The sequence below is a fragment of the Mytilus californianus genome, unplaced genomic scaffold (assembly GCF_021869535.1).
Source record: "Mytilus californianus isolate M0D057914Y unplaced genomic scaffold, xbMytCali1.0.p SCAF_8, whole genome shotgun sequence".
Classification (NCBI taxonomy): Eukaryota; Metazoa; Mollusca; class Bivalvia; order Mytilida; family Mytilidae; genus Mytilus; species Mytilus californianus.
In genome coordinates this window covers 18958973-18986185 of record NW_026262734.1, presented here as the reverse complement: position 1 = coordinate 18986185, position 27213 = coordinate 18958973, and the positions used below count along the sequence as shown (strand labels likewise).

Here is a 27213-nt window from a genome sequence, read left to right as displayed (position 1 = left end):
AATTAACTACACTGTTATTCGACTTAATATGATGAAAACTGCCTATGCAATATAAAGGTGTCAACTCGGCCAATATAGATTTTTTTTTCTGTATTGGCCGAGTTCTGATCCGGCCAATACAGGATTTCGGAACGTCTCTAGTTTTTAGATCGAAAGTCACGATAAACACAAACTGAAAGTAAACAGTTGTTTGGAAGACGCAGTTTTCTTTACTCACCATAAACATGCTGAAACATTCAGTATGGCATATATTTCAGGCTAAAGACGGTCACATTCATTTAAAAAACATTTTGAAAGCAGACGATGGAATTATTTCAGGTTTGGGGAACGAGTAGATTATCACAAAGTCCATTTCTTGTCGATCTCAAAATTTCACGATGGTACAAATCGATTTACTGTTTACTTTCGCTTCTCATGTTTTGTAAACTGTCATTTATTTTTAAACCCGAACCAGGCATATGCATTTTGGAAGGGTGACCTGTAATTGTATAAATCTGCGTTCTTTGGTCGGCTGGCTTATGGATAGTTGTATAATTTTCAACTCCTACATTATTATTTTTTTAAATATATTCAATTTGTTTCTGCATAACACATGCAATGGCAGTACCTTTCCAATTACTATTTATGGGTTGCGTCTAAATTTAAATTGTAACACTTTATAGTGACTGGAAAGGGTAGAAAAATTCAGCAGATGACAAAATGCTGAAGACACCTGGAAACAGCACCAGATCATTAGATATTGTATCTTATAAAAAGAAACTGAGATTTGGATAGTTCCACTTCAAGGTAAAAATGTTTATCTTTTGTGAAATGAAATAAAAAAAATATTGTAGCACTGTAGTTAATTAATAAAGATACTATTACGTGTATTTCTGTATTGGCCTTGTTATTGGTCCTCGGCCAGCTGTATTGGCCTTCGGCTTCGCCTCAGGCCAATACAGCAAGCCTCGGACCAATAACAAGGCCAATACAGAAATACTCACGTAATAATATGATATTATTACGTGAGTATTTCTGTATTGGCCTTGTTATTGGTCCGAGGCTTGCTGTATTGGCCTGAGGCGAAGCCGAAGGCCAATACAGCTGGCCGAGGACCAATAACAAGGCCAATACAGAAATACACGTAATAGTATCTTTATTAATTAACTACAGTGTTACAATATTTTTTTTATTTCATTTCACAAGAGATAAACATTTTTACCTTGGAGTGGAACTATCCAAATCTCAGTTTCTTTTTATAAGATGCTCTATCTAATGATCTGGTGTCGTTTCCAGGTGTCTTCAGCATTTTCTCATCTGATGAATTTTTCTACCCTTTCCAGTCACTATAAAGTGTTACAATTTAAATTTAGACACAACACATAAATAGTAATTGGAAAGGTACTGCCATTGCATGTGTTATGCAGAAACAAACTGAAAAAATAATGTAGGAGTTGAAAATGATACAACTATCCATAAGCCAACTGACCAAAGAATGAAGATTTGCACAATTACAGGTCACCCTTCCAGAATGCATATGCCTGGTTCGGGTTTAAAAATAAATAACAGTTTACAAAACATGAGAAGCGAAAGTAAACAGTAAATCGATTTGTACCATCGTGAAATTATGAGGTCGACAAGAAATGAACTTTGTGATAATCTACTCGTTTCCCAAACCTAAAATAATTCCATCGTCTGCTTTCAAAATGCTTTTTAAATGAATGTGACCATCTTAAGCCTGAAATATATGCCATACTGAACGTTTCAGCATGTTTATGGTGAGTAAATGAAAACTGCGTCTTCCAAACAACTGTTTACTTTCAGTTTGTGTTTATCGTGACTTTCGATCTAAAAACTAGAGACGTTCCGAAATCATGTATTGGCCGGATCAGAACTCGGCCAATACAGAAAAAAAATCTATATTGGCCGAGATATTCTGTATTGGCCGAGTTGACACCTTTATATTGCATAGGCAGTTTTCATCATATTAAGTCCAATAACAGTGTAGTTAATTAATAATATCATATTAAGCCACACACACATCAAGTAATGTTAAAATCACATTGCATAAGGACACAACCACATTAAATAATGATGAAATCACATCGAGTTATGACAAACCATATTAAGTAATGAAAAAAACATATCAAGTCAATACGAAACCATATCACGTAAAATCGAAATATCATTAAGTAATGACTATTCCCTATTGAGTTATATCAAAATATCATTACGTAATGTCAAAACCATATTATGTACAGGGTAAAGACAAAATATCATCAAGTAATAATGAAACAACATAACGTAATATCAGAGTACCACATTAGACAGCTCTGTGGCGTTCCATATCATAGTATTTTTTGTCCCCCGCAGGTCGCACCGCCGGGACTGTGGTAATGATCTCAATCTGTCCATCCGTCCGTCCGTCCACAACACATCAATGCTCAGACACCGTTGACATGAAGATTTCATAATTGGCAGGATTATTAGTTGTCATATTTTCAAAACGTGCTATATCGTCAGTTACATTTGAATTTCGTATTTGGCCTTTTTAACGTTTTTGATTCGAGCGTTACTGTGTAGTTGACCATATTAAACCATCATTTTGATCCAACCATTTTTAAGGGAGTTATGGGACACTGACTATTTTTTTTTAAAGTATTATGATAATGTCACATTGTGAACGCGGATCATGTGAATCATGTGGAACCATCTGACAAAAAAATCTCCCAAGCTGAACTTAATATTATGTCATTTGTATGGAAGTTATGCGACTTTTAACATATTTTACTACCGTACCACAATGTGTCACACAATTTAATTCCTCATTTATACAGTGCTTCCGACATGAGGCTACAGCATAGCAATCTTGTTTTATTTTTATTATAACTGCTGATGATTTTCACAAATCCTTTTGAAGCTAACGTTCAAGCATAAGGGCTTTCCCCAAATGTCCGGGGTAAATTGAAAATTATTATGATTTTTATCATTCATCTTGTTTTATGTCATATAATGTATGCATTTTCTTTCTGAAACACAAAATGCATTTTACGTTTATATATCTAGTTGTGCTGTCATGCTTTAAAACGTTTCCAGTTGTACATGTTTGTCTGTACGCAGAGTACTAATAATAAATATTGTGTAAACGCAGCCATTATTGACAAATCAGTGCATTCCTCTACCAAAACGTGCGCACCAATCAGATAATATATTACAAAAAAATTCGGGTGCCTGCGGTGCGATTGGTCAATGGTTTCATGTGACTATAGGATGCTAGATGCTGACCCACAACATTCGCCATCTTGCTGAATTTATTTAGATCCAAACCACAATTTTTGTTCGCCTCAATTTTCATTGTTTTCAGTCGAAACACAAAAGACATGACTTCCGATTCAAGAGTAAGTGGTTCAAATTGAAGATTCCATTCTGTTTTTAAATATCTATAGCACGTGCATCTCATTTTCAGTTTGATCGCCGGGCTGTGAAAATTATATAGGATTGTGTCAATATTCTGCAGAACTAAACAGCAGCCAATATTTGTAGTTTAAATGTCATAGGTTGATTAGTAGAGCTTTGAAAGCTCAATATTTTCATCCATCAATTAGTTATTGCGGTGTCGGTGACTTATATACACAAGGTCATTGGTGGAAAAAAGGGGGGGGGGGGGTTGGGCTTTTAGAATCAAATTGCCATTAAAATTTTCCATTTTCATTATATAAATAGCAGGTTAGATTTTTCTTTCTTACCAAATCTGCCTGTACTCTGTTAGGGAACGACCATTTAACTTCAACAGAGTTCTTGAAATCTTTTTTCCCCTGGTGGTCATTGAGGGAAAAATGTTGGTTTTCACTATCATTTCTATTGCAAAATACTGAAATTGTGCCGGTCCTTTGCAAATTTTAGTGGTCAAATCCTGAGGACCACCACCTTTCAAGAAGTCTGCTTCAAGTGGTGGAGGGTTATGTTATGTTTTTTTTCTTCTAAAATATTCTGATCCCCAACTTGATGAAAAAATATTCTAGTCAAGCAAATGAAAAAAAAAAATCCAATTGATCGCGTCGAACAACTTAATAAATTTGTTTGTGTTTTGCGTGATAAAAAATTGCTGACTAAGAAAAAAAACATAACCCCCCCCCCCCCCCCCCTTGAAGTTAAATGGTTGCTCCCTTATACAAATGGCCAGAATATTACGTGAGGGTACAATTGCACCTTATTTGTCAGTTTTTTCATCTTCATTTTTAAAAGATGACTTTTTGTGAACATAGCATAGCGACGTTTCTGTAGATTTTACTTTTTCAGTGAATGCTTCATCTGTTGATACATACTGTGAACGTTTTGTGTATATTTAATATATTTACCTAGGTAGAAAGAAGTCAGACTACATGAAATTTGTCGGACAAATCCGGTGAATAATGGATCGGTCTGGTAAAATTTTGATGAATTCCCGTCCGAATGTCCGGTGTTGTATTTTTCATGGATTTTTCTAAAAACCCTACATTTTTCCCAATTTTGGGAGCAAAATTCCCAAATGATCTCAAAATTCATTTTCATCTTTATTATTCATGACAGCGATGTTTATTTTGTTCAACCGTTAGCTTTATGCCGAAAATCTCCAACAAGTAATGTGTAAATCCGAGTAAAAACATATCTGACTGTAAAAACAACAATGGCTGCCATCAACAGGAAATATAGACAATACCGGATAAGGCCAATTCCGGTTTGCCAACCAAATACAATAAATAAATAAATAAAAAAAATCCAGGTAGGTTCACAAAATACAGCTATGAAATATAAACACAAGAATTGAAAACCAAAAGATATATGAAAAAGAAAGAAGATACAGGAAATATTTTTTACAGAAACTCTAAATTATTTTTAGTTCACAAATAATTTTCAGGTCAAAATCCAATAAAATGTCACATTACCTTTCTTTATCACTGAATTGCTTTCAAGCAATTGTGCACAACTTTCATCAAAATATACACTCTTGTCACATGATTTTGTTTTTGTGCATTTTGGAGAGGAGTAGGGAACAACAAGTCAAAAGTTTGTTGTATTTCGTCGGATAATATACAATTAGATGTAAAAAAAAATTGGTCTGGTAAAATTTCATTCGGTCTAGTAAAGCTAGGTTGTTTACCAGACCGAATGTCCTGTAAAAATAAAATTCATTCGTGTAGTCTTGGACGTGTACATGTATAATGTCAAATCATAAAAATACAAATTGTTTTGTTTCAAAGAAATCTTGTTAGATTTCCACAGCTATTTTTGTTGAATAGGTGCAATTTGGGTACTGTGACGTTAGACATGTTAGAATTGGACAGTTGTCCTATTCTAAACTTTTTGCGGCTTGGCTTCATCTAGATTTTATACACCTTATCACTATTTGAAAATCTGTGTCGGTTGACCCGAGAATATTCGCCACTATTGAAGCCATACAACAATCACTTTAACATTGTGGCGTCAGATATTTTCTATTACGTCAAAATTTAAGTGTGTGAACCTTTGTGATGTCCAGTGAAAACAGGAACACGAGGACCTGCACCATTTGTAATTTGTCAATAAATGAACTTGGTTTTAACAGATTTTGCGTCATATCTGTCCAGTGTTTTGATGAAATATTTTGTACACTTTTTAGGCGTTTATATAATTAAGTAATTGTGTACATGTATCTTTACTCGGAACGATTCAGCGCCCTGGTAAGAAAGAATGTTGACTAATATTTAGACGTTTTATATATTATTCATATTGAATATATTTATATGCATATTATAAAATGAAAAACATCGTGTGTTAATTGTTTTAATGGAACAACTATATTTTAAAAGGGAATTGTATAGAATTGTTTTTTTTATATATTTTAGACTGTTTTTGGAGCAACATCATCCAGACCAGAACTTCAGTGTCCAGCTGCAGCAACTGTACAACAGTTTGATGATAGGGGTAAGACTAATTATGCTTTGGTACATATACATGTACCATACTGTGAATGAATGAACAAAGAAGTAAATACTTCATCCTTGTGCACTTTAAGTAATATTATGTAAATAAATAACTCTATTGATAATAAAATCACTGCATCTTTTTTGCACCATAGTAGTAATTCCAAATGTTAATTAATTATTTGCCATCATTCCAATTGTTTCTTGCAGTCCATGCACACATGTTATATAATTTAAGATAGGTTATTGGAATAACCTGTCTTTTATTTTACCAGCTATACATGTAATATGCCATATACAACACTCTTAATTTTTTTCAGAATGGAAATCCAATTTATTCAAAAATTTAAGTCAGTGTACAGATGTCATTCACCAAGAGGAACATTGTTCATCTGCCCTGAAGGAAGCTGGCTTTACTTCCCCAGAAACACCATTTTTATTGCAGTTAGAGAAGTCACTTCTTGATATAGCTTTGCCAGCCTTATCTGACGGGACCTTTTACTGTTCATTGTTCAAAATTGAGAACAACTGCTACTGTAGATTTTTTGAAAGTGGTGTTTTGGAAGGTTATTTTTTAGCTGAAGGTAAGTTTTGTTAAGAATAAGCTTCACTGTTCTATAACTAATCAATAGTTGTTGGTTACTCAAACTGTAGTGGTCTATTATAATTCAAGTTCTGTTTGCATGTTTCTTAATTGTAAGGTACATTCTTACTAAAAGAAACATTTTAGGCAAAAGGCAGTAATCATATATACAGTATATCCAATTATTTTAAGCAATATTTTTCCCAATAACAGAGGAGTCCCTTAATGTTGTATGTCAAGTAGTAATTAGAATGCAATACATGTCTAAGCAGTTTTTGTGTCGTAACATTTGATTTCAAAGTTATCACATAAGTAATATACAGAGTAAAAAATCATGCAATCATCTGTAATAGTTATCGATTAAAATTGTGTAAAAGGATCGGTATAAAGCATTAACATAAGTGTTTTTATACGACCGCAAAAAAATTTTTGTGGTCGTATATTGGTATGACGTTGGCGTCGTCCGGCGTCGTCGTCGTCGTCGTCGTCCGAAAACACATTAGTTTTCGCACTCTAACTTTAGTTTGAGTGAATGGATCTCTATGAAATTTTACCATAAGGTTCATTTCACAAAAGGAAGGTTGGGATTGAGTTTGGGGGTTATGGTACCAACAGTTAAGGAATTAGGGTCCAAAAAAGGGCCAAAAATAAGCATTTTTGTAACTTCCAGACATAACTTGTGTGTTAGTGTATAGATCTCTCTGACATTGTACCACAAGGTCCCATATCACAAAGGGAAGGCTGGGATTGATTTTGGGGGTAATTGCCTCCAAATTTTAGGAATTAGGGGCCAAAAAAGGGGCAAAAAAACAAGCATTTTTCTAGTTTCATGACAATAACTTGTGTGTAAGTGTATGGATCTTTATGAAATTGTACTACAAGGTTCCATATCACAAAGGGAAAGCTGGAACTGAGTTTGGGGGTAATTGCCCAAAACGTTTAGGAATAGGGGGCCAAAGAGGGACCAAAAATAAGCATTTTTCTAGTTTCCAGACAATTACATGTGTTCAAATGTATGGATCTCTCTGAAATTGTACTGCAAGGTACCATACTACAAAGGGAAGGCTGGGATTGATTTTGGGGGTAATTGCTTCCAAATTTTAGGAATTAGGGGCCAAAAAGGGTAAAAAAAAAACAAGCATTTTTCTAGTTTCAGGACAATAACTTGTGTGTAAGTGTATGGATCTTTATGAAATTGTACTACAAGGTTCCATATCACAAAGGGAAAGCTGGGTTTGAGTTTGGGGGTAATTGCCTTAAACGTTTAGGAATTTGGGGCCAAAAAGGGACCAAAAACAAGTATTTTTCTAGTTTCCAGACAATAACTTGTGTTCAAGTGTATGGATCTCTCTGAAATTGTACTGCAAGGTACCATACCACAAAGGGAAGGCTGGGATTGAGTTTGGGGATGATGAATCATAAGGGGGTTCAAAAATTTTTTTTTGGGGGGGGGGGATTTTTTTTCCCCTTTTTTTTCTTTAAAATTTTCCATTTTAAATTGGTTATTTCTGATTTATATATAAAAGCAAATAATAATGATATGGTTTGAATAGGTAAATTAAAAAATTTTAAGTTCTTAGACCACATTCATTCTGTGTCAGAAACCTATACTGTGTCAAATATTTAATTACAATCCAAATTCAGTGCTGTATCAAGCTTGAATGTTGTGTCCATACTTGCCCCAACTGTACATGGTTCGACCTCTGCGGTCGTATCAAGCTGCGCCCAGCGGAGCATTTTATTAAGCAGTTAATTTCAATCTGCATTCTTTTCACATAAAACATGATCATTTTAGATTTGAAATTAATTTTAATTGTTATTAATATATTACAGGTATAAGATATGTAAAATCTTACATGGAAGAGAATTTTGACAATATTTCAATGGGAAAGTTCATTTGGTGCCAAGTTTCAACCCCAGAAGATATAACGCAGTACCATCAAAGATATGCCAAAAGATTGGACAGAAAAAGAAGTCATAAGGCTATAAGTAAGTTTAAAAGCACTTGAAAAAAATATCCAGGGAGATCGTGTGTCGTTTTCTAAGCATCCCTTCTTGGCATTTTATAGAAATATTTCTTTGTTTTAATTTAATTTAACCAACTATCATTAAATATACAACAAAAATATCTTTAAATTAAAGATTAAACTATCAAAAACCCTCTATTTTTATCTGATAGTTAAGATGTATTAATGCAAATCAATTTTCTCGTTGAATTTTTTCAAATTCTACCGCTTAGTGTTTCCTCATTAAGGAAAAATTCAGTTTCCCCTATAAAACTAATATTTTGTTAATTTCAGTATACTTAAACAAAAAAACAAGGTCCATGCCCCCGCAGTTTTTATATTGAAGTTTGAAAGAACATTGGCATAGAAGTCTTTTACAGAAGTTTAAGAAAAGAATATCGTTGAATATTTAGATTTCCAGAAACCTTAAGAATGAAGCATCCGTCGTAGAAATTGTTGTTGTAATCAAATTGGCGCACATAAATTCGAAATGTCGGCCTCATACGCATGCGCCAATTGAAATAAAATCTGTTTCGTGTAATTGAAATATTTTAGGGCGAAAATTTTAAAACAGTTCATTCATTCACTTTAATCATATCAATCTGATATATTAGCAAAAGTAATCGTTGAATTTATTCAAAAACACAAGTAAACCAATATAAATAAAAGGTTGCGTGCTTGCTGGGTATATATGTCCAGGTATACGCGTGAATTCGATATTTTAGATTGATTTAGACGTCCGACCGACATTTGGAATCCGACGTTGTGTCGACGTTGTATAAGGTCGTGACCAAAAAACAAGGTTATATAGACGTCATTCTATAACGTCCGACAGACGTTTGCCAGTCGACGTTGAACCGACGTTGAATTTAGGTCGCCGACGTTGCGACCTATTTTCAACCAAATATCCACGTCTGTACAACATCGGGTGCCTGCTGGGATATGACCAAAAGGATCTCAAAATAAAAGCTAAACCCATCTAAGGTCAACTTTGCCGAAGGTTACTTAAACCTTAGATTCTTTATAACTTCTAAATGTAAAGGAAGGTTTGTTCTAAATCATGTCAGTACATAAGTACTGACTACTGAGCTCAAGATATACTCGGGGACTGATAGTCCACAAGTAGCAGTATAGACCCAGAACTGTGAAAACTGAAAACAACACGTTATCAGTTGTAAAAGGCGTATAGTTACCTTATCCATCATTTCAAAAAGAATGAATCCAGAAACAATGAACATTTTTCATATGTAGCAAATTGGTCTCTCGACAATAAAATCACAGTATGTGGTTCAACGTATATAATCTTTCAGCATTTACAAAAAAAAAAAGAAAGAGGGGAAAGAGAAAATTTAATTAAAAATTCTAAAATCCCAATTGTTCAAATCTTCTGAACGCATTTGCTTTTTGGTCCCCTCTCCCGTTTCCAGTATTAATTTTATTGTCATAAAAAACAATATTATTATTCATAATTCATGTATCTGCAAGGGGATGTTTAGCAAGTTAAGGATTGTACAGAATTTAATAACAATGATTACTCCACATCATAACACATATTACATAGATAAGGCCGTTCAAATAGTGTACAGTTTTGAAAATCATTTCTTGCAATAACGTCTTAACAAACATCGATCAAACTTTTCAAAATTATTGCTTTAACCTAAATGGTTGTATTGAAACCGTTTTCCAATCTACTATTAGAAAACATTGAAAGTTTTGTTTTTATGAGTCAATAAACGTTTAATCCTCACATTTTCCACATTCAAGTATATCTGTGATGTAAGTAGGTGTGATATGGACAATGAAAATGTGTCATAGGGAAGAACATGATATCAACATACTATCATTATATTTAAAAGAACAATGGTATATAATAACCGTTTCCAGACAAAATACGCCTTTTCCTGCGGAAATTGTTTCTATTTCAAAATTGTTTCCCTCTTGAGCAGAAAAAGTACTGTAGCCTGATACAATTCAAATATTGTTTTCAAATACTTTCCACACAGTTATTGCAAAATATTCAATTATCTATATTGAAATACATACGTAAAAAAATCCTTTACAAATTAATCAAAAAGGAGACAATCATTTAATAAAATAACCATAAAAATGTAATATCATAAAAAAAACACATAAACATTTTCACTGAGTTTTCCAATTTAATATAATCTCATTTTTCAAATTGCATATTTCCTCATTTTGCATATTGCTTTCTCTGGCAGCTGGTTTTTTTTTGTTTTTTTTTTATTGTGAAACATTTATTCGGTATTTTTTTTTATTACTCTGATGTAAACTATAATATCTGTTTTGTCCTTATCGAACACATTTCCTTTAAAACAAATCGTATTTCATTCCACATCATCATTTTTGTTCTCATCGTCAGATATCTCTAAACCACAAGTAGAACTGTTTTCAGAGCTACTTGACAAAGGTTCAGCATGGGCATCAAAATCTATATGTGCATAAGGTGTCCTATTTTCTGAACCTCTGATCACAAACTTGTGACCTATTGGAAACGGATCAAACAGCACTTCTACATATTTTAAACGTTTCGAAATCTGCAATTGAAAAAAAAATACGACAACTTATATATGCATCCCGTGTCTTCAATAACTGTTAATAACCGGGGGGTTGGCATCCGATCACTGTCTTCTACATTGATATACAATTGGGGAGATCTCAGTTCGTTTTGCTATGCTTATCTTATACACCCATACAATAAAACGAATGACACGAAGTCATATTGTGATGCTAGTCATGTATATTGTAAACAAAAACGATAGCATCGGTATATAAAGGGTGATAGTCAAAGATGGTTGAAATATGTTCCGCACTATTATACGAAAGGGACTGACCTTGGTTATGTGTGTTTTGAACATGTATTGAACATGCATCATATAAGGGATTCCTAATTTTATACTTGTTAGAGATTCTTTATTTTCAACCCCCTCCCCTAGCCCTGACTCAAAAACGATTGGTCATGATATGCTCATTTATCTGATTCTAGTGTAGGGCATAGCATTATAAAAACTCTTTTTCAAATTATACAGTTAAAAGAGCGAAAGTAGAATTGTCATTATCATCACAAGAGACATATCTGTACGACGTAGATATTTTCTATGGTATTTTCAATTTCCCACTGTACGATTAACCTCTTTGCTTTGGAGGTGGCTCGAGTAAGTAAAACGCTCCAACTCCAATACCCCAACCCAACACACCCGGAGGTAACATACCCCACCAATCTATATACAAAACATACAAAAACAAAGCGTGAAGCAATCTATGAAATAATATGCATTCTCTATATATGTAATTCTAATAATAATCGCAATCGGTTTTTACGCACTGATGCATTTTTCGTGGTATACCTTTAGATCTGCAGCTAAACCTGGACTTTTATCTCGATTAAAACTACCATTACTGTTTCTGTGGTCTGGAAAATTGAAATACGTTAATGAAGAACACATTAAAAAACAATTTGTCTTGTTCATTAAATTACAAAATAAAAGATCCTTTGTACAAATTTGTGCTTAAAAGCTAACGGCTAGCTTCACATACATCTTTTAATTTATCATTTGACAAATTCCAATCATAAATATTTTTAAGAATAAAATGTGTTTTGAAACGAAATATATATATAAAAATTGTAGTCGACGAAAACTTATTGCATTATGCCATATGTCAGAAATCTGGAAAATTGTTGAAGTTGAAGCAAGTTCGTTTAAAGTCGATGACACTAGCTTGAGTGCTGAAATTTTTGTAGGTGGCATAATTTAAAGAGTAGTAGACGGTTGTTTCCTACGAAAAGAGTAAATGATATTTTCATTAAGTACTTGCTTTCTCTGTCAAAAACATGTTAGTACACGCCGACAAAAGCTTGTCACGGACATTATATGTGCCAAAGTACAAGTTCTTCCGAGAATAGTGTTGCCTGCTGCTCTTATAGAATGGTGTGTGTAAATTGTGGACAGGCCCAATGTCTTGCTCAGTGTCGATAAAAAGGGAAATAATGTGTCTTATCCTAAAGGACATTGTGTAACCACATTTTTTTATCCTTGGAGTTTAAAATTTCTGTTTGATATTCGCAACCTTGATTTTACTTTGAAAAAGATGCTCCAAAATGTGTGAAAAATTGATTTAGGAGTAACAACTAATACTAGTCGGCTCGCCGTGGGAATACTTTTTCAGGGTACGGTGACACATCTTCTAGGGGACTGCTACATTATGAACTAGTACTTTCAAACCAGGCTCAGCAGTGTGTCGTTAGAGCACAAATGCGGGTTAATATTTATATCAAATTAAAAATATGCATGTTTTTTTTCAACTGTGCTTTAAATACAAATCCATCAGCATCATCATCATCATCTCGTCGTCATCGTCGTCGTCGTCGTCATCGTCGTCGTCGTCATCATCATCGTCGTCCTCATCATCGTCGTCCTCGTCCTCGTCGTCCTCGTCCTCATCCTCATCATCATCATCATCATCATCATCATCAACAACAACATCATCATCGTCATTATCGTCGTCATCAACGTCGTCGTCATCATTGTCGTCATCATCGTCGTCATCATCATCATTATCATCGTCATCGTCGTCGTCATCGTCATCATCATCATCATCGACAACAATTGTCGTCATCATCATCGTCGTCGTCATCATCATCGTTATCATCGTCGTCGTCGACATTCCATAAAATATTGAAAACGTATATATTCTTACTTTTTTCCGCCGTTGTAGTATTGACTCTTAGATTATAAGACACTTTGTGGTTTGAAGATGGAATTCCATATCTTTCAAAGGATGAATGAACATCTGTGTCACGACCACTTGCTCCTGGCTGTGCAAGTAAATCACTCATAGAGTGATATAGTTGATTTGTAGCAGCAGTACCTATGAATAGCATTGGTCTTTTAGTGTCTGCTTAGTTATATGTAACGGAATAATAACAGCAGTACATTTAAGCTGTCTTTGGAATTCATATTTACAAGAATCAATACAATCAAAGTCACAATAACTGAATTTACAATAATACAGAAATAACGTTTTAACTGATATCCTAAAAAACTTACTTTCGGTTGGAACCAAAGTTAAGTAGAAAAGCATATGTAATACACAAATGGACGATATTATTGATTTAGAAAAACAGACATAATATTGTATAAACAAATGTCTTTCACTTTATTTATCTTGTTTGAGATCTGAACCAAAATAATTACAATGATAAAACACATTAAGAGAAATAGTAATAAGTTTCCACTGCCAAATGTGATATCTTTGTGGATTCGTATTATGATCAAAGCATTTTTCTTCAGCAGAGTCTGTTTTTTTACGGGATAACACGAATGATTTGCTTAGCAGTTAGTCCCTAGAAGGAAAATTAGGAGTGCAGTTTGCTCGCATGCCACTCATGGTACAATCGTATATTGTCGGAAAGTTTGTTCTTTTCATTACATATCATTGCCGAATTCGACATCACATAGTCAAATTACCAAGAAAGGCACACTTAATCATTATGAAGAAAGAAACAAAACAAAATTATCCGCATATTTTGTTTTACAAACAATTTTATCATTTCAACATGTTTACAACGATATTGACTACAAAAGTGACATTTCATGAAGATGTTCTCGGACACTGTGCATTAAAATTATGGAAGTCCCTGGGTCAATCTCTAATATCGTACGACATTGAAGTTTGACGGAAAGGTGGAAAATACAGACAGAGTTATTATAGGCAACATTAATGAAAAATATATCGTAAGAAGGAAGACATTTAAAAAAGAAATTATTGTTTCTTCGTTTGTTTCTTTTTTGCTTTTTGTCTGACAACTTATAGAAAAATATTATTACAAAATAGGAACTTCATATTTAAAACAAAACAAAAAACAGTTTGACTACTGTAAGAACCGTTTTGAACGACTAGGGACGATGTAAAATTTTAATTTAAACATCTTGATTAATTATAATCTAAAAATGTCTTCGAATCCTCGAATGCAATATACCGAATTAGACTTATCGCTGGATTTGTACTTAAATCAACATCAAGACGGGTGTCACATGTCGAGCAGAATTAGCTTACCTCTTCGGAGCACATGAGATTATGCCAAGTTTTGTTTGGTGGTTTTCGTTTTTCTCAGCTTTTAGTTTTCTATTTTGTAATTTGTATGTTGTTGTTTGTACATTTGTCGTTTTTTGTTTTTTTGCCATGGCATTATCAGTTTTGATTTCGACTTACGAGTTTGATTATCATATTCATATCTTTCGCCTCATATTATTGATATTTTATTACCGTTCATATCTTCTACTTGTTGTTGAACCTCTCTGTTTTATATAAAAAAAAAAATAATAGACGTTCATAAAGTAAAACTATGCATTCTTCTTCACAAAAAGTCATGTATATATTTGATGCATGCATTCTAGTTTTGTTTTTAAAGAATGCATGTACAATGTAATAATCGTAGCCTATTAGTTAACAGATCCAAAAAGTACATGTAATAGTAGAATGAATATCTGCAGAATATAAAAACATGTTCACGTCTTACTTAAGCGCAAAAAAATAACTGGTGTTGGTTATCCTAATTTACGATTTTATTGAGATTATTGTCATTTAAAATGAAACCATATTCGATTTATTTTTTTTTCAAATAAATTAATCATTTAGCTGAGCCATTAGATTAATAAGTACACATTACAAGCTCAAAATGTGTAATATGAAGACCAAATTGAAAAATTTTCAATATTCTAAACCATATTTAGCTAATGAAAAGTGGTTATATCATTTCGGGGCCTTTTATACATTGTAACTGGCTATGCGGTATGGGTTTGACTCATTGATGAAGGCCAAACGGTTACCCATAATTGTTAATGTCTGTGTCATTTTGTCTCTTGTGGAGAGTTGTCTCATTGGCAATCATACCACATCTTCTTATTTTTATGTATATGGGAGTATAAATATTGTCAATGAAAAAAAAACCTACACAATTGCGTGCAATTTATATATCGAATAAATCTGTTTCGAAGGAGTAAGAAATTTGTCAAAAGTAAGAATAATATGTTGGTCGTAATTATTAAATTTTTTATAAGGTACAGCCCACATTAGTTTTAATTATATGTATATGTCTACAACACATAACAGTTGATGACGTTTATGGGTATTTTTCAGCAAAACAAATTACCAATTAACAGAACAGAATAATATATGAACGTGCAAATTTAAAAGCTTTGGTATATTTTTATAACATTGCTAGTTAAATAACACAAGCGAGTCATAAACTGACTAGGCCATTTTCCAAACAAATATGACCTTAAATGCAAATACCTTCAAACTTTAGTTCCAAATATTTTTCCGTTCCAAAAAAATGAATACATTATTGTGTTTATGCTTCAAAAGATTGTATCTTATTTTGATTTATTTGATACTATTTAATCATAACATATCAGTTTGCATGAAATCCAATTAAAATTCATGGTATATTTAAAAACATAAACCTATTATGTTCACAGTTACAATCGTCGTAACCACAATCCGTCCTCATTTACCCCAAATGTGACCTATCAAATTAAACTTATCACCGGGTTGTAGTTACTTGAGCAACACAACGGGTGCCATATGTATAGCAGGATCTGTTTACCATTCCGAAGCACTTGATATCACCCCCAATTTTTGATGGGGTTCATGTTGCTCAATCTTTTGTGTTCTATGTTGTGTTTTGTATACTGTTGATTGTTTTTTTTTTGTCTTTTTCTTTTTATGTCATGGGGTTGTCAAGTTACTTTCGACTTAATGAGTTTGAATATCCCTTTGGTATTTTTCGCCTCTCTTTTACATACATGATTTTGCCTGTACTTGATTGTGTGCGGAATTTTAAACGACTAAAATGCGTGAATAGACTTCTGAAAAAATTAAGGTTGCTTTAAGCTGGACCCGGTTATTTGATTCACAGAGATTCTGGAACAGAGTATTCATTATAACGGAAACGATACAAATGATGTTAATATAGGATAAATGTAAAGGGTTTACGTTTTAGAAGGATTATATCATGCATTTGCAGACGTTTTTCAATTTTAAAACTACATATACAGATTAATGATAAAAGATTGCTTCTATGTTTATCAATACTAAACACTTGAAAACAATGATTTATAGTATGAAATATAATACGATGCTGGTAAAAGAACAAAACACGTGATCGATGAGGAAAAACTGAATTATAGTGAATGAAATAGGTTACTTCTGTGATTAATAAAGATTCAAATACCAAACAGACGAAAGTTATAACATAGATTTATAGTTTTATTTTAATACTATATCATATTACTCATCGTCTGCCTGTTGTCTATTTCCTAAAATAATTAATAAGCATAACTAGCTATTATTATTTATTCTAATAAATTTTAGACGACAACAAGATTTTTTTTTTTTGCATATCATTATGATTAATTCATAATAACATATTTGGTTTACGTTCAATGTTTTCTACATAAATCTGCCCGTTAGTGTTTTTCGTTTGAAATAATTTTCATTTATATATATATAAATCATTTCGGTGCCTTATATTGCTTACTATGCGGTACGGCGTTTGCAATGTGTAGAAGGCCGTGCGATGACCTATGGTAGTTGTTAACTTCTACGACATTTGATCACTGATGGAGAGTAGTTTCATTGGCAATTATACCACATCTTCTTATTTTTATAAAGCCGATAAAAGCAATCTTTCTTCGATCACAAATACATATTTTTTTCAACAAATAAACACCAAAAATTATGTAGTATAATGTAAACTGTTCATTCTTCCTTATATCGTTTGTTTATTATTTGCCATTATTAAGATATTGGTTTGATTTTAGAATTATCGTTTGTGATTGTCTCCTTGGTATTCTGGCTCTTTTTTTACAATATTCAATGTAAACTGAAAGGCCTTTTGATTGAATAGTTACATGTATATGCACACTAAATAAAATGAAAACAATATTGAAAGTACAAACCGATTAGTCGCTTGATCAGGAATGCTGTTCCAAAAACTACCACAGCTGTAAAAGCTACAGCAAGTACAATATATTTGGTTGGAAATTCATCCGTGTCTATTCCTGAAATGATAAGAATGTCACCTATTTGTAATGAAAATATAATACAATATCCTATGCCATTTTAACGATGAAAGAGTCTTGTTTTATTTCTTTTTTACATATTCTTTAACTCTTGACAGTCAAAACGATTTTCATAGATTTGCGGAATACAATTTGTATTAAATAAAAGACAACAGTAGTTTACTGATGTTCAAATCTCATAAATCCATTCAGAAATTTTAAAGATGGAAAATAAAACAAAAGCCTGATGCAATCACATGAATGCCAAACGAAAATAAGACTGGTGCGGCGGAAGGATAAGCGTCTACGTCAATTCAAAAAATCATTAATATATATTCTTGCTCTCCTGTGTCTTTTATGCTTAACACTCACCATGAAAAAAATCAGTGATCTGAATGAACACATCAGTCATCAAATATAATACAAAATTCGGTAGATACCTCTTAAAATTTGACAAGAGTGAACATGTTGAAATATTTTGACTGCGTAACAGATTATTATGATCCATAAAATGAGATCAAGGTCGGATGAAACATGTCACACTCATGTTTCCACTTATATAGTTGACCTGTTACTAATAGTAACTGAGAAACTAACCTAATCACGAAAACGAAACGTTGACCACAAAGCCATGAAAACGAGGTCAATGTCGATGAACCCCTTTAGACAGACATGTAACCTTATAGTCATTATTTGCTCTTATATTACCAATAGAATGTGAGAAACGGTTCTAATGAGAGAAAAAAAACTTGAACCATGGTAATCAAACATCTACAACTTACAGTCATTCTTTCCATCGAAAATTGATGACCTTTTACTTAAGTATCTGAGAAGCAATTATAATAAAAACTAATATTGCTATTGAAAGCAATAGCGGATGTCACCCTTCCCCCATTGCCACTAAGCGGCAGCAATTTTCAAAATTTCAAACATTGAATCCACATATATGCATGGCTATACATCTTTCTGTAAATTTTCAGAACATATGGAATATTTTTGCTGTTTCCATGGCAACAGCAGCCACTTTGGAAATTCCAAAGTCAAAAGTCTCATCTACATATGCTAGTTATCATTTCTATTAAGTTTCATTAAGTTTGGAGCATTTTAAAAGTTTTGGACATTTTTGCCGTTTCCATGGTAACGGTGACTATTTTCCAAAATTCTGAAAACACCTACCACTTTAGAGGTAACTGTATGGTATTTGAAGATTTGCAGACATCCATCAGAAGTTTTTCTGTCGTAAATTTAGTTTACCTGGCGACGCGTAGCGGAGACAGGTAAACGGATTTTTGCGACAGTAAAACTACCGATGGACGTCAGCAAAGCTTCAAATACAATACAGTTATCTCTATTCTAATGCAAAACAAACAAATCATGCAATTTTAGTCATTATTTCAGTGTAAATGATGTTATCTTCTTTGGCGCCTAAACTAGGTGACGTCATAAGTATGCTTCCGGAATCAAACGTAAACACCGGGCGTTTTCTGGCTTCTTCAGAATGTAATAAAATTTGATAAAAAGAAGATTTCTTGGTACAAAATGTGAGATTTTGCTTATTATTGAAGAAATTACATGTCAATACATTCCGGTATTCAAAATGTCGGCTTCCTTAGTTACAGACAGGGAGATGGAGAACTTTGGCATATGACAGGGAACATACCATTAAAGCTTCGTGGGATTTGACCTACCATGTTGAGCGAGTAAATGTTACTTAAAGGTTTTTCCTATAGGGTTATAATGGTAAACCTTTCCCCAGTTTCCATGGCATTACAGTAGTTCCAATGATTCTCCAAATCATCCAAAACCTTTATATAGTGGATACCTATGTTGTATCAAAATTTGATGATTTTTTGTTCAGGCATTCTCAAATTAGTCATCAAAAACAAAACATTTATTCAACACATTTTTGCTGTTTCCATAGAAACGGCGGCCATTTTAAAGTTCCAAAGTTTCACTTCAACTCTACTGATGGTGGTCCTCATTATGCTCAACAATTATGAAGATTGTTTCCATTGGCTCGGAGATAACTGCCGGACAAAATAAGGTGGAAGAAAAATAATAATAATAGGGAAAAAGAAACAGAAGAAAAGCAATATGTCACCCGACAATGTCGATCGGATGACATAATAACTTTACATCGACCGATAGCCAATGAAAATGATGTCAAGATGAAATGAACTCAGTCATTTGAACATGTATGCCTTACAATCATTCTATACACCCAATATAGTTGACCTTGTTTTTGTAAAAACTAACTAATCACAACCACTTTGCATTGACATAAGAGCCATGGAAATAAGGTAATGGTAAAATGACCCCTGTTCACCATACAGTCATTGTATACAACAAATAGACTTATTATCTATAGTACTTTTAAACAGAATTTATCCCCTAAAATAATGTTGATCACTGATCGTAAAACGAGGTCAAGGACATGGGACATAATTAGGCTAGACGGAAAAAGCGACCATAATGTTTCTGTATGCCAGATATGAAATATACAACTCGTTTGTTTACTGAAATATAAAGCTTAATACACTGAGCTAACTCCGCCGTCGCATACTTAATATTAGTTTCCCGCCTTCTGTGATATTCAAATAAAGTTACATAACTTACCTTTAGTTTTAATTCTGTATTCGTCTGCCACAATATATCCTCTACTTCCATTCATTGACATTCTAATAATATATTCAGTTGAAGGTATGAGCTCGTTTATTTCGAATGAATGTACCATTTGTTTTTTGTTGTTGGTCGAAAGCATTCGCCATCTGTTTGAATCCTGTTGTCGATATTCAATTTCAAACAGCTGCTTTTCTATTGATATATTACCTCTTTTCCAGCTTATATAAATGCTAGTTTTGTCAGAATATAAGTGGATTGTGGGAAGTTTTCTCTGTTGGCCTATAATGAATTAATAATACAAGGAAAACGATTTATTCATGATTAAACAGTCACATATCAATGTTATAAGCAGACTTCTACATAGAAAATCTTGTTTTCCTTTTTATTATAACCTATAATTTTACAAAAGGAATTTAGTTGACAGGATTTCAGCAAATAACATCACATCTATATAAGTAATATCTAATAATTGTGTATGACTGTTATCTAGACTGCAAATTTTTATCATTCAGACTATTTCGCATTTCCAGTAATTAATAATTACTCATGATTAACAGATTCCGGGATTATAATGTTATTAGAGTTGTCTCCCTTTGTCTGGCTAGTCGAACTTTAATCTGAAGAAAAAATTCAAAATGTCAAAATATCGACCTATTTGTGATAAAAAATGAAAATAGAATACACTTGTTTTTGTAAACACAGCGCTAACTGTTTACCAGATGACGACATGGAAAGGACATATCAAAATCTATGTTAAACTTATTTCACAAATGCCTTAAAAGTGAAAAAATTATAATAAGTCTCTTGGAAGTTACATATACATGTTCATTGTCTTTACCGTAATATGTTCAGAAAATCTCACAACACTTCCAAACTATTGTTTTTCGGAATATCATAACGTCAATGATAGTTATTCTTTTTGTTTTAAAGGTCTTCGCTTACTTAATAAAACCTTTCAAAATTTTGTGTCTCCAATGCTTTTCAACTTCGCACTTTATTTGACTTTTTAAACTTTTTTATTCGTGTGTCACTGTTGAGTCTTTTGTAGACGAACAGCGCAGCTAGGATACACAATTTTAATCCTGATATCTATTATGAGTTGATATTATGATAACTATATGCAAATATGACATAAAAGAACTGCATGTAATATAATACATATTTAGAACCGAGCTAAAAAAAGTGGTAATTAAAACATATGTTGGTGTGGTCAATTGATGTCTCATTGAATTTTACCCTTTTAAGGGGCAGGCACTAGCTACGAGATATATAAAAAATCTAAAATATGATTTTTTTCGTTCAATCATTAATGAAAGTGAAATAGTGAAATAATAATTCGCTTTTAGCAGCCAGTCTGCTTCAATTTTGTCAAAATAAGCTAATAAACATTGATGATGAATTATTCACTTGCAAGTGAATAATTCGACCTCATTGAATCCGTATTCATGTGAACTTCAATTTAACCCCTTAGCTAGAGATGGATAACGAATGAATTGTCCGTGTAAAGTTATTTAAAGGAAAAGAATGTCAACATTGAAAGTGAAACAAAGGTAAATCATTTGATTGACTGATTCGATCCACAAAAAATCATTCGTATACAGGTAAAAACGATGATTAACATATATTTTTAATCTAAAAAGTGAAATTAAACAGACCTAGAAAAATCCAATTGCACGATTTTGATATCTATTTATATCTATATTTATGTTTATATCGCTTATATGGTCATCGGAGGTCGTCCGAGGTCAACTCGATATTTAATTAGATGGCGTCTAGACTAAAATACACACGAAACGAAGCTACATATAATTGAGCCCATGCCCTGTAAATTGTTTATTTTAGACTTTTTATAGTTTGGATAAATGTTTAACATTGTTATAAATCAAATATGAGAATTTGAGTCAACTCGGGGATCATGAATTTGACAGCTAGTACCCCTTTAATGCATAGAATGTTTTCTCTCTATAATTTATCGATAGTCCTAAATAACCATACCGATGGTCGAATCAATCAAGATAATATATACTGAATAATCCATCGGAACTAGAATTTAAAGTATGTCGTCTGCCCTTTTTTCCGCAATAAGATATTGTGTCTCAATAACTGAATTCGTAGTACTTTGCTGTATGTATACTTATCTTTTTAAAGCAAAGTACAGTAATTGGAAGATATTTCGAGTTTTGATGAAATGTTGTATGCATTTAGAACTATAGTTGATAAATGTAGCATTTATAGATTCAGAAAAAAAACAATTAATCAATACTTTTTGAAAAAGGTCTATAATTGTATCAATGTAAACATAATGTCACTTAAATTGCATTTTCTCGAAAAATCAGACCACATAATTTTGATTACAAATCATATGTTATTGCTGTAAATATTTCGGCGTTTATGTAAAAACATATGTAGCGTGAAAAGGGGTCAAAACGGCAAAATAATCGCAACTTCGATGCTTTGAACTAGTTATTTTTCAAGGTTTTTTTTTTACAGATCGCTCATGATCATAGTATACCTTAATGAATTGAACAGCAAAAACGAACCCATTAATATTTTCAAAGCGTTAAAACAAAATTGTCTACAGCAGCAAAATGATATTTCTAATTAATAGTCTGCGGATGGTTTTTCTTCGGACATGTAATTTTAAATGCCAAATACATGTGTATATTTTGTCGATTTACAGATGCAGTTCAACGAGTTCTAAAGGCATAACAATTTCCTCATAATCCGAAAAATCGTCCAATTTTGTATACGTAGTTAGCCATCAAATATTTTTTTATGCGTTTGTTTACCCAAGTTACACTTCAAGCTTCATTCTTACATAAGTTATCATGTTGTACAACCAGGGAGGCATTGTCGCTACCAGCATCATTTTTCGCTATACATGTGTATCGACCGTCATCTGACTTGTTTAAAGATGTAAGCATTAGTTCATTTGATGTTTCGATTATCTCAGCTTCATTATATATCCAATTGTAACTATTAACTGGCCATCCTGATGTTTCTGAACAGTGAAGTGAAGCTGTCATGTTCTTTTGAAAACACACTACCTTCATATGAACTGATATGCGAGGAATCACTGTAAATCATTTATAATACGCAAAGTAAACCTTCAACATTTTCAATTGTAGCACGCAATCATGTTGAATTTAAAACAATAATCTTATTTGAAACATGCCGCAAAAAGAAAACAAGAAGAAAATAAAAACCAAACAATCGAAACCAAACCAAACCAAACCAAATTAAAGTATCATTTATGCATGGGTATCGTCCCTCGCTTTTGAATTCTTTCCAACAATAAGGCTATCATATTAAAATTGAGGATTTTTAGAGTACTCGTAATTCTTTTATGGCCAAAAGAGAGTATATTTCCTATAGCTAAAGATGAATTAACCATTTTTATAAATGAAACTTAAAAATTAAATTCTAATTCTACGTTTAGTAATGGTCAAAATGCAATGTAACCTGCTAATTTGGATAAAAAACTACAACCCAGTTAAATATACTTGAAACAGGATATCTTCGCTTAGTATGTTATAACAAAGCTTTTATTGCCCAGCTATCTTGGTAAAAGTATATACGAACTTTATATAAACGGCAGATATAAGTAGTGGAGCAGGACCTGCTTATTATTCAAGAGCACCCTCTTTCATCCTTTGATTTGTTGGGGTTCGTGTTGGTCAGTGTTTTATTTTGTTTAGTGGTTTGATGGCTGTTTTTGGTTGTCTTTTTTTTGGGGGGGGGGGGGGGGGGGGGGGATTGTGGTGTCTATTTTGTATGGTTTTTGTTTTACCTTCGGTATCTTTTCTCCCTTTGTATATTAAGTGCCATTTCAAGAATATTAGGAACAAACTCACATGTTAATCTTAACTGCACACTTTCTTCTAACGGTACACTATTCAAGCTGTTATTTGCCTTACACGTATAGTTCTGAAGGTTATCTTCCTGTTGTGGAATAAATGTGTACCGCAAACTTCCTGGTCCCCCTGATGATACTACTGTTTCATTTTTAATCCAAAATATCGTCTCCTCTGGCTTGCCGCTATTGACATTACATGTCAGTGTCAATTGTTGGCCTTCGATACCTAAAACTATTTCGGTCATATTAGCTTCTAAAACTTTCATCTTTGATGGTGGTTCTAGAATATAAATTAAATTGTATCTTAATTTATACGACATCCTTCAATATTTCGATCTTTGTCAATAATATTTCGATCTTTGTCAATAATATTTCATTTTGGATGTGTAAAGGACTTCTTCTATAAACTAGCTTTATCACCCGTCCAAGCCAAAACTCTATGACTCTGTTCTGGTCATTTTATGGTGAGCCGCTCATCCGTGATGCGGTTAAAGGACCCTATCGTGTTAATATCCTATTATTTTTTTCTTTCTTCAAAACATGAAAAAGCTGATGTATAGCATAATGCACTTTTTCCAATGACACCATGAAGAACATTAACCATTTCATTCACAGTGATATTCTCCCTTTGAGTGTTTTTGAGTGTATCTATTTTCTTATATTTCTACAAAAATGCTGCCAATAATCTGTGAATAGAAAACTGGCAATACATACAAATTTGAGACTGGCATTTTCTTTCTCTATCGCATTAACAACTGCTCTGTTTGTACAGCAAACTCTTCATACTATTTGCACTGCTACATCATATGCAAACCGTTCTAAGCATAGATAATTTTATTTTTTCTGCACTGATGCGTATATTATATAACTATATGACTATGAACCTTTACATTTTTGGTAATTTTAGTGTTTGTAATCAAAACAGACAACAATATTATATTTAAGGTAGATCGGGTGTCATTCTCTGATTATCCCTTCTGGACATGTTGCAAAATTATTCTTGTTTTAAAACTATTTTACCAAGAATCATTCTAAAACTTGAAATTTTAAGATTAAACTATAGAAACATTCAGTGTTGTAAAGTGTATTTAAAATTTTCTGAAAAATCCTTTTAAGATCAAAGGCAGATAATTATACTGACTGATAGGACAATTGGAGTTTTGTTCTGGATTTTTCAAGAAAATAAGGCCCGTGACCCCCTATTTTTATTCGATATTTCAGAAGTATTAATGAACAGAAATTCTCTCATTGAATTTTAACCAATTCTATCGTTTAATGTTTCATCAATAAGATAAAACTAAGTTTCCTTTATATAACCCATTTAAAATAACTGTGATTTCGTTAATTTCAATGTATTTTAACGAGAGAAAAAAAAGGTCCGTGACCCCAAATTTTTATATTGAAATTAGAAAGTATATTGACACAGAAGTTTTTTACAGAAGTTTAAGAAAAATCTATCGTCTAATACTTAGAGACCCCCAGCTCAGTAAAAAAAACGAACGATACCGATTTCGGGAACATGATAAGTTCATACTTACTAAGTATAATGATGTTAAAGTCTTTAGAAAGTGGAACTTCCCCTGAAATAATGCAACGGTAAGTGACACTGTAGTCATGAGTGAGAATTTGTATTTGCAAATTGCATTCTTCTGTTAATTTAAGTCGTGCTGAGGGAGAAATATGGTCTCTCAATTCCTTACAATATATGATGAAACCTCTGTTGTTTATATTTTCCCAATGATCAATGGCATTGTTTTCGCATTTTAAAGTTATAGTTTCCCCTTCCACTGCGTATACATCCACCACATTTTCTATACTATAAGCTGCAGAAAAAAAAATATTATTTTAATAAAATTACAAGTTGTGTTCTTTGATTTACTTTTAAACTCAATTCAAATCAATTCAAAACAAGTAAAGTTTTGTAAGCATTCAACTACTAGTATCAAATATTTTTATCAGTTTATTTACAACCACATGGGTCGATGCAACTGCTGGTGGAGGTTTCCTCCCCAAGGCTCTCACCAGCCCAGTAGTTAGAACTTTTGTGTTGACATGAATTATCGTTTTTATGGTCATATTTATACATTAACTGTTTACAAAATTTTGAATTGTTCTAAATACTACGGATTTTCTACCCTAGGAATGGATTACCTAAGCTGTATTTGGCATAACCTTTTTGAATTTTGGGTCCTCAATGCTTTTCAACTTCGTACTTTTTTTCGGCCTTTTAAAGTTTAGAATTGAGCGTCACTGGTGCATCTTTTGTAGACAAAATTATAAGCCTAATGGAGATTTCTTAAATTAATTGAACAAGTTCCACATATAATCGAACATTTCCTCTAGAAATGATATTAAAAGTTTGTTACAATGATTTCTAATTAACAGTTGAAAAATTAATCACATTTCGACCTTCTATTTTACCCGCTGATTATCTATCTATCAAAGTTTTTTTGTCAACTACAAAAAATATTAAAATCACGTACAATATTGATTTTTAAGCGTGTTTTTTTTTTTTATTTTTTCCCCCTTTTTATTGTTTTTTTGTGGGTTTTTTTAAATAGAAAACTTTCAAGGGGAACAAGCAAGCATTCAAATTCCTTACAAAACATGAAAAATAACAATACATTAACTGTTTACGTCAACTTCACAGGAACCCGAAACAAACAGAATTAAACAGAAATATAAACTTCAATTCAATAATATACAAGTATCTTTATCATTTGTTCGTTTAGTTCTATTTGCCTTTCTTCCAATTATCAAATAACATATTTAAGAATGAGCTTACCTTTCTTAAAAAGATGAACAACAAATAAAACGCAAGCAAATATTTTATTAAACATATCAGCGCATCTTTATACTGATTAAATCATTGAAAGATTTATAATTCGCTCTGGAATATCCTGTTTGTATCTGCTAACGTGTAGCAAGCTACAATGTATTCGCAACACATTCAGGAAGTATTGTTATAAAGCGTTTATATATTGTAACTAGAATACATTTCCTATCTATGATTCATTATCATTATTCACGAACTAAAACTGTTCTAATTGATTTTTTGAAAATGAGATGAGGACAATCAATTGATATATTGTACATTTTTATTCCGGTGTCATTTTTTTTCAAATTACAGTTATTATTCATT

At 32.5% G+C, this 27213-nt stretch overlaps 1 protein-coding gene and 1 long non-coding RNA gene across 3 annotated transcripts; one reads left to right on the top strand and one right to left on the bottom strand.

Moving 5' to 3' along the window:
* Positions 1–3221: 3221 nt before the first annotated feature.
* On the top strand, positions 3222–6254 carry LOC127710959 (uncharacterized). The gene is made up of 3 exons (XR_007986422.1): positions 3222–3377; positions 5844–5922; positions 6242–6254. It is a non-coding gene; the product is annotated as an uncharacterized LOC127710959 (long non-coding RNA).
* Positions 6255–10579: 4325 nt separating this feature from the next.
* On the bottom strand, positions 10580–27011 carry LOC127710938 (netrin receptor DCC-like). Of its 2 annotated transcripts, XM_052216893.1 has the most exons (11): positions 26857–27011; positions 25610–25894; positions 24070–24351; positions 23034–23291; positions 20210–20494; positions 17492–17593; positions 16825–16849; positions 14796–14827; positions 13227–13397; positions 11876–11940; positions 10580–11065 (listed from the first exon to the last, which is right to left on the bottom strand). In XM_052216893.1, the coding sequence occupies exons 1-11, from the start codon at positions 26909–26911 to the stop codon at positions 10856–10858; spliced, it is 1770 nt and encodes a 589-aa protein (XP_052072853.1). In that variant the 5' UTR covers positions 26912–27011; the 3' UTR covers positions 10580–10855. The 2 variants fall into 2 exon arrangements, with proteins under 2 accessions (XP_052072853.1, XP_052072854.1); XM_052216894.1 differs by lacking the exon at positions 23034–23291.
* Between the last annotated feature and the right edge of the window lie 202 nt (positions 27012–27213).